Raw genomic sequence first — 13,384 nt, 5'->3', positions numbered from 1 at the left:
TCTTTTCTTACAAACTCATTCCTCTGCTGTTCTTGGAAGGTGAGGCTTCTCTTCAGCAAAAATCACAGTGATAAACCGTGATTGCTTACACCTAAATTCACCCCCAAATCCCACTGCCAGCACAAACACCCCCATCTCTTCCCCAGAACTTGTTGGCACTAGTTGCTCTTTCCAGAGCCTGTTATCAAGATTTCACAGCTGTCAGGGCAGGAAACAGAGAAATTGGGAGGCCCTGAGGGGCCGCAGGAGGTCGAGCAGAGCAGGAAACATGTGGAACTGCCTCTGCTGCACGCAGTGTGGCAGGGCTCAGCTTGCCATGCCTGGGAAAGAAAGCTGCATCACACACAACATGGGAGGAATCAGAATAAAGCTTGGATTGGTGTATCTGAAAGCCTCAGGGCAAAGGAAATTCAGTGTTTTGAAGAGCTTTTTTTTCCTTAGGTTAGGGAAGCATTGCAGTCTTGGCTGGAAGAAGTGATGGGACCCAGGTAGCCTGGAGTTTGTTTGCAAACCTCTCCAGTGCTCCTAGGAGCTGCTCCCATGGCTGAGAGCACTAGGAGGGAGCTCTGCAGGGAGGGGCAGTGTAATTCAGCTGTTTTCAGACTGCGAAGTATTGCATTTGCAGCTTCTGGATGACCAGATTCATTTGGGAATAAAGACTATAGATCACTAGGGTTTATGTTAGGACTTCCCAGTGAGCAAGTGGCATAATACTTGGGATGTAAAATGACCCCAGAGTTTATTTTCATCAGTTATCCTGGGGAAGGGTCTTGTACCACCCACTCTGACCACATATCAGGCAGAGGAAGAGCCTGAGACATTGATGTTGTGTTGCTTCCTCCCACAGGACCACCACGACATGCTGCTGGAGATTGAGAGAGACAAGGCCATCACGGACAAAGTCATCCTCATCCAGAAGGTGGTCCGTGGGTATAAAGACAGGTAGGTATGAACCCCATTGCCAAATGGGAGGTGGGCTATGTGGGATGCTTCATCCAACAAGTGGATCCTGGAGGCTGCATCACTTCTTTGGTGCCTAGAAGACCAGAGGGGACCCCTGATATGTTGACACTCAGGTGAAGCAAGTACTAGTGGAAAACAGTAGAGGAAACAAGAGGATAACTGTGTTATCTGCCTCAAACCTGCACAGAATAGGATGTTCTGTCCCTGTTCAGTGCCATCTTCAGGGAATGTGGTGTTGCTATGACAGTGCAGCAGAGGGCTCTGAGCCACCTGAAGGCCATGCTGAGGCCATGATCTCCAATCTATGGAGATCCCCACAAGACTGCCGAGAGAACGCTGGGTCACCACTGCTACTAAAGTTGCTCTCCCCAAAGCCCAGAGGGTTCAGAACTATTCCCTTTGCAACCCAGTTTCAAGACATAGGAAGAGGACAGGTAGCTCATGGCACTATTGTGGATGAAGAGGGGGAGCCACAGCCAAGGACAAGCTTCACCTGCAGAGGAGGGACATTTCTTGGGGTTTTATGCTCTTTGAGTGTCCAAGCCACAGCTGTGACTCAGGTTGTGCTTTGCAGAAAGGGCACATGCTAAATAACTCATCAATCTTTCACACACACTGATTGTAGTGAGACGAAACCACCCAAGGCCTCCCAACACAATTGTCTCCATGTTGTCTACAGGTAGGATCAGATCAGGCTGAGAAGGACTGGAGGAGCAGATAGGGATGGCAGCGTGGTGTTGGTGAGGTTTGCTTTCAGTCATTTGGGTGGGATTCAATCCATTTTCAGGTGCTAGAATGAAATGGGAAGGACACATAGGGATGAGATTTTAGGTGTGAGAAGAGGATGCTGGGCTGGGATTCCTATCATCTCCTGTTCTTCCCATTTCCATAATGTGGCATAATCTCCCTGCAGAGACCTCTCAGAGAGAGTGCCTACAGAAGTTTTTATGAAAGCAAGGAAAGTTGGGGAAGGAGACATTTTTAAGCCAAAAATGGGATGGTTGTTCCACCTGGACCCTCAGATTCAAATCTCAAAGAAATAAGGCCCAGGAGATGATGATAACTTGTGGCCAAACCACAGAGGTAAATAATTGAAATGCTTTTGCAGGTCCAATTTCCTGAAAGTGAGAAATTCAGTCCTGATGATTCAGAGATACTGGCGTGGACATAACTGCAGGAAGAACTATGGTGCTGTAAGTACAGGAGTGCTTCCTCACACCTCTGCCTTCCTGCCTCTCTAACCTGGGACATACATAAGGGTTTCCTGGTTCAAAATGTCCCATTGAATGTCAGAAGTGGTGAGGTTGGCTTTTATCAGTTGGAGTGATGAATGGAAGTTTGCTCTTTTGCTTTGTCCTCTCATTGAAGAGACCATCTTCTAGCTGTCCTCTCCCCTGTGACTTATATGTCCATTGCACCAACTGGTCATTTGGGGTTTTGTAAGTCTTCCCCTAGTTTCCAGATGACTGAAAACTCAAGGGCAGCTTCCTCCAAAAAATGTACTCCATCTCTATGTGGAACCATATTTGAATTTCTCACCCTCCCAGTCCATAGTCCTCTTCTCTTCCCTGTTCCAACTGGTTTTGACCCAACAGCAGGGTCTTTTGGAAAGTGTATTAAGGTCTAAAGTATCTCAGTATAATCTTTCAAGCCTTCAACTTGATAGAAATAGCCACTTCCAGGCTGGCTAGGATGCTGCCTCCTGCCATCAAACAGCACCTTGACTGACAGGCAGGGGTTTTGTAGATGCTGGACCTCCACAAGAGCAACCTTTATGGCTCATGACTACCTTGGAATGGCCAACCAGACATCCTGAGGCCTCTCAAAGGCTCAGTGGGGAACAAACTGTGTTTGTCCTTCCTGGGCTTTGAATCAATGCAGCAGCCAGACAGCTTCATTTCTCCCCCCTCTTGGAGAACCTCCCTCCAGAAGGTGTGCTGTTGTAGGGACTGATTTCAGTGGCCTGTATTTACAGCCGTGCAAGCAGGAGATTAGCAGTGGAAATCTGCTTAGGGTGGGTGAGCCCCGGGCTGGCGGGGCGGTCTCATCCTGCTCCCTCTGGCAGATGCGGATTGGCTTCCTGAGGCTGCAGGCCCTGTACCGATCCCGCAAGCTCCACAAGCAGTACCACATGGCTCGCCGGCGCATCATCGAGTTCCAGGCGCGCTGCCGGGGCTACCTGGTCCGCAGGGCTTTCCGGCACCGCCTCTGGGCCGTGCTCACCGTGCAGGCCTACGCCCGCGGCATGATCGCCCGAAGGCTCTACAAGCGCCTCCGGGGCGAGGTGAGTACCGTGGAGGAGGAACGGAGATGGGGAGAGGGGAGAAACACCTGCTTCTGTGTCGTGTGCTCTTGGGATCCAATTTTAAAGGGGAAAAAATAATTCCAAAAATAATTAGATGCCTATTCAGAAAGTCTCTTCTGTTTATTCCCACAGTATTATCGACGCCTGGAAGCAGAGAAACTTCGGCTGGCAGAAGAGGAACGACTTCGAAAGGAGATGAGTGCCAAGAAAGCCAAAGAAGAAGCAGAAAAGAAACACCAAGTACATGGGGACTGATCTCTTTGTGGGGTTCTGTCTGTTGTCCAGGAACTAGTTTTGCTTCTTTGAGAGGCAATGACAAAAATATCTAAGGGATTTCTGATTTCTGCCCAGCTTGAGTGATTTGTATTTAGTTCACCAAAGTACTCTGTGCTCTATTAGTTTGAGTCTGGTCCAGAATTTCTGATTTGCTGCACGGGAATGCCAGAGATTATTATTCGCTTTTGCTATTGTATAAAGGGGGAACTGGGACACTCCGTGTGTGTGTGGACATGCAGGGCTGTTGTGTAAAAGAAAAAAATTAGGTCACTGAGAGTTGCTGTGCATGGACCAACACCCCTAAACAGGCACTAAGGAATGGGGAAAATGCATTGCTTTGTCCTTCTGCAGCTGGGGAACTGAGACATGGACATGTCACTGATTTGCTCCAAGTCATGATACAGATAGAGTGCCCTAAGCATCAGGCAGCCTGCCTTCCTAAATCCATGCCCTGTGGAATTTACTGCCAGCTCTTTGGAAGCAGCAGTTCAGTCACTGCACTTCTCCCTTTGCAGGTACGCCTGGCCCAGCTGGCACGGGAAGATGCAGAGAGAGAAGTAAAGGAGAAAGAGGAAGCACGTCGGAAGAAAGAGCTCTTAGAAAAAATGGAGAGAGCTCGCAATGAGCCAGTGAATGACTCAGAAATGGTGGACAAAATGTTTGGATTCCTGGGAACAACCTCCTCTCTTCCTGGCCAGGAGGGACAGGCACCCAATGGCTTTGAGGTACTGGAGATGAACAGGAGCCTAGCTGTCACATGACAGGCATTAGCAAAATATTAATAGATCAAGAAAGAGTAATAAGAAAGTGGGTCTCTGAAGGCTTCCTTCAAAGTCAGGCTCTCCTGTGTGACCCCAGAGGGTATTGTGCTGTGGCTAGAGATGGGCAGGCATCCTGGCATCTTTCCCTGGGACTACCAAATGGAGGAGAGTGCTGTCATTATAGGGTCATCAAGGACTTGTGGCCTTTGAGATCTTTCCTTTTAGGTTCATCACAGCTCATGGCATTTAGCTCTTAGACATCCTTTCCTCATGCTATGCATAGGGCATGCTTGTTGTATCTTCTACTGCTCTGGGGATATTCCTGGGCACAGGCATGTCCTTCAAAACTTGGGCTTTGCATGGGCTCCAGAGCTATATTCCATGTTTTTCTTCCAGCTGACTTTTTGTTTTGGGATGGAAATCAGACTGACAGAAAAGTCAGGCCCAAAGGGAAATGGTAGTTTGATATCCAAAGCCATGCTGAGTGTCTGACGTTTCCTTCCACAACAGGATCTTGAGCAAGTCCAGAAGGAGCTGGAGGAAGAGGACCTGGATGCAGCATTGCCTCTCCCTGAGGAGGAGGAAGAAGACCTCTCAGAGTACAAATTTGCCAAGTTTGCTGCCACGTATTTCCAGGGCACAACAACACACACGTACATCCGCCGGCCCCTCAAGCAGCCTCTCTTGTACCATGAAGATGAAGGAGACCAGTTGGTGAGGCAGGGGATGAAAAACCTTGTGCAGGGCTGGGTGGGTTGGAGCAAACCTGGGTAACCCTCCAGCCAGAGAGAGTTTCCAGTTTGGGATACACTCATCTGCTACACGTGTCCATGACCACTGCCCACCAGTATGCTTTGAGTGCTGGTAGGACAGGGAATATCAGGGGAATGGAGCATTAGAGGGGAGGGTCCCTCTCTGTACCTTGGTGTTAAGACAATGAGGTGCCCAGGACGTGGGCAATGGAAATTGTTGCCTCAGCACAACTTGTAAAGATTCTAGGGAGCTGGAAAAGTTGCTTCTTGCCTTGTCATACACACCAGTGAAGAGCTAGAAGAGAAGAATTGCTTGTGCCATAGCCAGCAGTACAAGAGCAGAAATGGATTGAACCTGCATGTCTATAATGCATATCACATTATCCATGAGCTTGCCTTCACTGTGGTTCTTCTTCCCCTGTGGGTCAGGAGCTGCCAGTCCCTGCCTCTTAGTAAGGTTGGCATTCCCTGTCAAGCAGCAAACCCCTTGTGGGGTTCACAGACACATTGATGGTGGCACAAACACAGAGCCACACAGAATGTCTGGTCCCAGCCAGCAGCCTGCCCAGCATTCAGAGAGGATGTGTGCTGCAGGCAAAAAACAGTGTGCCACTGTTACATGTGGCACAGGCAATAGAGGGAAGTATTTTATCTCCTGCAGATGTACAGAGAGACCACAGGGGGGATCCTGATGGATTCAGCATGGCTGGACCACCCCCTCCACTGACCTGGTGTGAGATAACAGGCTGTGACTTTCCTCTTAAATAGGCGGCACTTGCTGTATGGATCACAATCCTGCGTTTCATGGGAGACCTCCCTGAGCCGAAATACCACACAGCCATGAGTGATGGGGGTGAGAAGATACCAGTAATGACAAAAATCTATGAGACTCTTGGGAAGAAGACCTATAAGAAAGAGCTGCAGGCTCTGCAGGGAGAAGGAGAGGTAACTGTTGTGGCTGTAAAAGAGATGTTGTTATTATTAGATGTTGGATATTGAAATGTGTTGGAAAGAAACAACTTGTGGGGTTTGCTGCAGGCAATCAGTTTGTTGATTTTATTTGCGCTTATGCTATGAAGGGAGATTTGCCTGTGATCCTGTCCCTTCCTCACAGGGGGAACTGAATGTCCGCCAGCTGAATGTTCCCCAGTGAAGGAAGTGCCCTGATATCTCTCATGGCCCTTTGATCTCTCTCCTCCACCCTCTCCCCACCTAAAGTACAGGGGGGAATGCAATGTCCTATGTTTCTTACTTGGAGATTTCCTTTTGATCTGCCCTGAGTCAGAAGAGACTAAATTAAAAATGTGCCCTTAATCTTGGAGCAGGAAGTAATTAGTTACCAGGATATTAAGCTGTGAAAAGAAAAATTTTTAAAAAACCAAATCCCTATTGCATCCTGAGTGCCTTCTGGATGTCACTGGAGGACTTCATCTTAGTATCCTTCCCAGACAAAACATTATTCTGGAGAAATCAATGTCCACAGTGCTGATACATTTTCATCTTTGGCAATTGCTTTATTCAACAGGATGAGATATAATCTGCCATTGGCATCTTCTGGATGCCACTGTTCAATTTTCAAGAAGTTTTCTTGACAAGTCTCTGTAGTATTTGCAGAGGTAAATTAACAAATCTCTTGTTCTTTAAATGACGATACCATTCAGCATTCTAGTGAATTACCTGATGAGTGTAGCCTCAGGATCATAATTCTGTAAAAATATACACCAAGAATCACCTTTCATTCCTTCTGCCCATAACTTCTTGCTTGCTTATTAGAAAAAGTTGTATTTTGGCCAACTGAGATATTAGGTAGTACAGAAGAGAAGGAAATTTAAGCTGTCCTTTTTGACTGTGGTTAAATCATCTCTTCACAGTACAAAAAGATGCCTGAGCAAAATGATATGCAAATCCAGGTTTACAGCACCAGCTCATGTTTATAATGGATATAAACCATCACAGCCACAGGACTTTAAGTGTCATTTAGGTGTGAAATTGTGGTCTTTTCAAAGCTGTTTACATGGGTAAAGGTTAACTGGGCCCAAAAGTTTGCTATAAAAGCAGAAAGCCAGCAAATAATATGATGACATATAGTCAGTGCCTGGAACTGTCCCACATCAAAGGTGTCCTTCTGGGAAACCTGACAGAGCACAGGACTGGCTAAAAGTTATGAAACCACAGGGGGTGGACTACCTGTCCATGAATCCCTGGCTACATGACTTCCAGCTAAAAACCTGCTGTGCAAATGGCTTGTCTTAGAGAGTGGCCTTGCTCATCTCATTTCCACTGTCACACAGCAGAAATGGATGGACCTGGACTCAGCACAAATCAGCCATGTATTCAACGTAACTTTTTTCATATAATTTTGATCTGAGGGAAACTTACTGATTAGAGAGTACTTACAAAATTCAGAGCCAGCCCTGGGTTATCCAGAGGCTCAGGAATATGGGTCTAGACTTCTGGTTCCCATTAGCCTCTGACACATCTCAGTCTCTGCTCAGGATTAATGGTCTTTTGCAGGAGCCCAGGGAGGCAGAGAGAGCACTTGTTCAGCACTTGCATCTCACCACTTTGCATCCCCTCCTCTTGCTTTGCAGAGTACTCATGTTGATGGGCACAAGAAGAACAGTGTGCGGCACAAACTGGTCTCCTTAACACTCAAGAAGAAATCCAAACTGACGGAGGAGGTGAGGGGAGACGCTTGGCCGCCTGGCAGCACAAGTGCCGTTGGATTGTCTGCAGCCCTCTCTGACTCTCTTCTGCTTTTCCCTAGACAACATAGAACCAGCCCTCCTCTGGGTTTGGCGCTACCTGTCTCTCTGCCTGAAAGATTTAAGGAGTGTTTAAGGGGAAAGGTTGGCTTCCCGTGTCTCCTTGAGTCATTCTGCACCTCGCGCCGGCCTCCCCTCGGCTCCTGTTCTCCATCCATCCAGCACCTTCCCTCCCCTCTTTCACAGCCCTCCATCCAGCTGCTGATACCTCTCACCACTCTGTGATGGTCTGATTGCTATCCCTGCTGTTAGTTTCCTGCCCGTAGATAGCAGAGATGGGGTCTCCAACAGCACTCTGCTCCACTCCAGTGCCAGGGACAGAACTCCCCATGGGAGCAGTTGCCCCACGCTGAGAGCTTTTGAGAAGTGCTGTCTCAAAAGAGTCAGGAATAATCAATCTTTCAGGTGGGGGTGATGGAAACAATTGATAGACTGCCCATTTGCAGAGCAGGCACCATCTTACCTGGCTACAGCTGCTTGAGAGCATGAAGACTGGGGAGAAACAGGAGAGAAACAGGGCCTTATCCAGCTCACCCTAATTGGCTCTGAAGATGCTCTAGGAATGTCTATCTCTCTAAATGGAGATGGGGTTAACTAGCTGAGACAGTGAGCTGCTAGGCAGACAAATGCCATCCTTGTTTTCACAAACAGCACTATGCTTAAGCAGTTTCAGCTGCACCATTAGCGTGGGCAATGGGTCCATTTTGCCTGTGAAAACATTGATGATTATTTTAATATGATTAGATTAAAGGGACAAGTCCTCCTTGGCAATTAGATGGTTTATTCCAAAGAAATTTGGTGTCTCTCTCCTAGCAGCAGGAGCAGCTCAGAGCTGGGAATTACAAGGGGGTGCCATTGTAGAAACCCTGGGAAAGGAGCAAGCAGGTGGAAGTGTAACTAGACAGGACCATTTTTAATTTCACCCATATATGATTAAAGCAAACACAGTCAAACCCTCCCATTCCCTTTAAAATCCTAGATCAAAGAACTTCTGAGAGCCCTCCTGGCTGGTGGAGGAGTCCTTCTGGGGAGCACCACACACTTGGGATGGGGGTGGGGGGGCCCACAGTGACTGGCTGTCCTGAAGGAGACCAATATGTTTTGTTGGCAGGTGACAAAGAGACTTCATGATGGTGAGTCTACGCTGCAGGGTAATAGCATGCTCGAGGACAGACCCACTTCCAACCTGGAGAAGCTCCATTTCATTATTGGTAATGGCATCCTCAGGCCAGCCTTAAGGTTAGACATCAAAACAAAGGCATGAACATGCCATTCTTTCCATTCCTTCTTTCTTGAGCTTTTCTTGAGCTATTCAAACAAGTTTGATATTATCTGCAGCTTTACAAAGCTCTTGTTTCATTATTTTTTCATAGTTAAGTTGTATAATGCAGACTAGGCTGGATCATGTTCCTTACTGCCCATATCAGACCCAGTGGAAAGACTATGCAGATTTAAATATTTCTGGAAGTCCTAATGACACTGGATTGGTCTTTTAAATGCCCACTCTTGTTCCTCACTTCTCTGTTTTCCATTTGACTATTGTATCTCTTTTGTTTGTATGAATATTTTTAATGGTCCGCTAATGAAAAACTCAAACTCATTTCAGCTGCTAAATGAAGCATTCAAAAATTGGAAAGTGTCAAATGAAGGGCACTTGCTCATCTCTGGTTTAGCCAATTTATGTGTTTATGTTTATTAATAGAAGCTAGTGTAAAATAATTCCTCTTTTTTATTGTTTAACTTTTAATTATTTTTAATTCCTATTGTAGGGATGAAATCTACTGTCAAATCTGCAAGCAGCTGACTCAGAACCCATCCAAAAGCAGCCATGCTAGGGGTTGGATACTGATGTCCCTTTGTGTGGGATGTTTTGCTCCTTCTGAGAAGTTTGTGAAGGTAACTTGTAGATGACATTTGTCTAATGAATTATCTACCAATACATTTTCTTTTCTACTCATGGGACAAGCTTTTGTCTTGGGTTTCACAGTAGAGGGAATCCCAGTCTTTGCCAGAAGTGAAGATAAGAGAGTTCCTAAGGAAATTGTTCATGATCCAAGGTTCAATGTCTAATGTCAATCAGATGAGACACTCCTGAGAAGTGACTGTCTCTTTCCTGTGACTCTAAAGGTTACGTAGACAACCAAATTACGTGATATCTCCTGCATGTAGATGTGTGAAGATGTGATTAAGTGACTTCTGGTAGGAAATTTGTTTAGGGGAGCCTGCAAGTGGAATTCACACAACCAGAATAGCCCACATTTCTCCTCTGTTTCTTATATGCAGATGTCTGTGCATTCAGCATTTACCAGCTTTGACAGTATGACCTCAGGCATCTACTCTACCATAACTGGCAAGGTAGAGCACAGCCAATTACAAATATAAATTTATACTAAAAAATGCACATGGAAAGGGAAGGATTTAATTTACATGGAAGTATGTTTGCAAAGGTGCTCTCTGAATGATGCTATGTTCCCCATCATGTGTCATATTGAGAACATCCAATTCCAAACAGCCACATGAGATGACATGTAACCCATCTTCAGCAGCGCTGTGCATCAGCAGGACTGAAGTCAGTGGGAGATGCCAAGTGGCTGACACTTTAGAAAATCAGGTTGTTCTTAAGGATTTTCTCTTTTCTGGGCAAAGTTCTGTTGCCTAGATTTGAACAGTCTGCTTTCCAAATTAGAGAGTCGTGGAATTGTTTGGGCTGGAAAAGATGTCTAAGACCAAGTCCAACCACTGCCAATCCAACCACTGCCAAGCCTACCACTAAAGCATGTCCACAGGTGCCATATCTGCTTTTTTTTTTTTATACTTCCAGGGATGATAATTCCACCACTTCCCTGGACAATTTGTTCCATTGCCTGACTGGAAATAAAGATGTTCCATTAACTTCCATAGATATCATATTAGGTACTGAGTGTTCAGGACTGAAAGAGCTGAAGCCAAGAATAGAAATGCCTCCTTCATCCCCAGGCCTTGTCAGTGTGAAATCTAATAAAGAAGATAAATCACTGGCAAAGTCACAGGAAATTAAATTAAGTGTGGAAATGAGATCTGAGAAGTATGGTGTTGTTTTGGTTTAAATGAGAAGTTGTGTTGGTTTAAATCTTTAATAATAGAAGGTTTCTTTAGGATAGTGAAGCACTTGTCAGAAATAATGTATAAGTAGTTCTGGAGGCTCAGACATAGAATCATACAACCACAGGATCATAGAATCACAGACGCATAGAATGGTTTGGGCTGGAAGGGATCTTTATAAGTCATCCAGTTAAACCCTGCTGCCAAGCGGGCGTTCCTTCCACTAGACCAGATTGCTCAGAGTTCCATTCAGCCTGGCCAGGGATGAGGCAGACACAATTTTTCTGGACAGCCTGTTCCAGTGCCTTACCCCACCCTCATAGCAAATAATTTCTTCCTTACGCCCAATCTAAACCTGCCCTCTTTTGGTTTAAAGTAACTTCCCCTTGTCCTGTCCTTCCATGCCTTTATCAAAAGTCCCTCTCCAGCTCTCTTGTAGCTCCTCTAAGTTCTTGAAGGTGCTCTGAAGTCTCCCTGGAGCTTTCTCTTCTCCAGCTGAGCAACCTCAACTCTCTCCACCTGTCTCTATAGCAGAGGTGCTCCAGCCCTGTGAACATCTTAGCAGCCTCCTCCAGACTTGCTCCAACAGCTCAACATCTTTCTTGTGTTGGGGCCCCCAGAGCTGGATGCAGCACTCCAGGTGGGATCTAGTTAGGGCAGAGCAGGGGGCAGAATCTCCTCCCTGGCCCTGCTGCCCACACTGCTGGTGATGCAGCCCAGGACACGTTTGGCTTTCTGAGCTGTGACTGCTCCCTGATGGGTTGTGTTGAACTTCTTGTCCATGAATACCCTCAAGTCCTTCTCCCCAGGATTAGTCTCAATCCATTCTCTGCCCAGCCTGTGTTTGTGTTTGGGATTGCCCTAGCCCAGGCGCAGGAAATTGCTCTTGTCCTTGTTGAACCTCTTGTGGTTCACGCAGGCCCAACTCTTAGGCATGTCCAAGTCCCTCTGCATGGCATCCATTCCTTCTATGATTCTGTCATTCAAAAGTATCAATTAGAACTGAACATTTTAAGAGGGATTTCATTGATAATGAGACAGGTCTTCAATATGTATTCCAGCTCCCAGATATTCAAGTTATGCTTTGGATCCCACCTTTATCGCATCATGTGTTAAATATGGGCCAAGGCACATTAGCACTCCTGTTCTTTGCACCTTTCTTTCAACTAACAGTGGGTCTAGGTGGGAAGGTTCAGTCACAAGGAAGTAGAAATGTGAAAAAATATGTAATTGCATAGTTCATTATTAGCAATAGCATAATTAAACCTACACTTTGACATTGCATCAACCATTTACAATCATTTGCAGCAGATCTCTGCGGGGTGCAGAGGTTCAGGGACATCACACCATAACCAGTATGATCCAGTGAAGTCAAATTAATTATACCTAAAAAGACTATAGTTTTAATAAATCTCTACTGTCCACACATCTCTAGCTAGTACATGATTAGTTAATCCTTGCTGTTCATGTGTCTAAAATAGAATACTGATTGGATCACCCAATTTTTCACGCGTCTTGCTGTGGTCGTCTGGCCCACCCATGACTCACTTTTTTCTTACTTTCCCAAGCTTGCTGACAAACTTCCTGAGTCCTGATGACTCTTCTTCTTGTATCTTCTTCAAGAATATACCGACCCCATTTCTGAATGTGTCCATTATTCATTGTTTGTGAGCATGTCCATTGTCCATTATTACAAGCAGGCTGGATTGTGCATCAGCTGAATACGGCCATTGTCTAGCAAGAACTCCTCAATCTGCAAAAAACTCTCAACAGATCTCATCCCTATAACCTCCCTGTGTTACGTAGGTACTTCATACTGTCTCTGTAAGTTAGGATTTACTGAGATATCTGTCTCCCTGGGCATGTTATGTATGGCTGACAGTGTTACAAAGCAGTCTGTGTTTCTGAAGGAATAGCTGTGTGTTATCATTCAGAGAACTCTATCTTTCTACAAAGTCTCTCAGAAAAAATTAGTTTACAGATTTATTAGTCTTTGCTAACATTTTGGCCAAGGTGTTTGTGTAAAATTTTTGAGTGTTATCTTTCATATTGTGGAAATCACAATAATGTCGTTATGTTTTTAACATACACTGAAGTGCTTAAAATTCTGTTTTAGGCCAAAATGCTATTTGAAATCTGACTAGGGAGATATCTGTTAATGTCACTGTGAAAGATCTTTTGTGCTGTCAGTTAAATGTTCTGAGTAGCATTCACTTACAATCCTCTGGAATCATTACTTATACATGTTTTTCATTTGCTCCCATCTTTTTGGCCAACATTCAATAACATTTTATAACACGTCTTTAAAATACAAAGATAGAAATCCCTGGCAGCAATAGCAGGAACAGAAGAGCTTCTGCTCTGGCTTCAATCAAAGCTCTATCTGGTCTGGTATCTTATCTCCTCTGAGGCCAGAAATGCACAGTAGAAGAACAAGGCAGGGGTGCAGACTGTCTACTGTCTCTCAGCTTCCAGTGATGT

General features: G+C 45.6%; 1 protein-coding gene across 1 annotated transcript in view; it reads left to right on the top strand.

Moving 5' to 3' along the window:
* MYO7A (myosin VIIA) overlaps positions 1-13,384 on the top strand; it is a 99,052-nt gene that overhangs the window by 68,013 nt on the left and 17,655 nt on the right. Inside the window, exons 21-30 of the mRNA XM_058018514.1 lie at positions 848-942; positions 2,072-2,156; positions 3,029-3,247; positions 3,401-3,508; positions 4,060-4,269; positions 4,816-5,019; positions 5,826-6,002; positions 7,649-7,738; positions 8,934-9,061; positions 9,592-9,718. Of these exons, the coding sequence (XP_057874497.1) occupies positions 848-942; positions 2,072-2,156; positions 3,029-3,247; positions 3,401-3,508; positions 4,060-4,269; positions 4,816-5,019; positions 5,826-6,002; positions 7,649-7,738; positions 8,934-9,061; positions 9,592-9,718 (1,443 nt within the window). The remainder of the gene's footprint in view (positions 1-847; positions 943-2,071; positions 2,157-3,028; positions 3,248-3,400; positions 3,509-4,059; positions 4,270-4,815; positions 5,020-5,825; positions 6,003-7,648; positions 7,739-8,933; positions 9,062-9,591; positions 9,719-13,384) is intronic.

This window comes from Melospiza georgiana, chromosome 2 (genome assembly GCF_028018845.1).
Source record: "Melospiza georgiana isolate bMelGeo1 chromosome 2, bMelGeo1.pri, whole genome shotgun sequence".
NCBI classification, from domain to species: Eukaryota; Metazoa; Chordata; class Aves; order Passeriformes; family Passerellidae; genus Melospiza; species Melospiza georgiana.
Note: the sequence above shows the minus strand (reverse complement) of the source record. Positions and strands in the feature narration are given on the sequence as shown.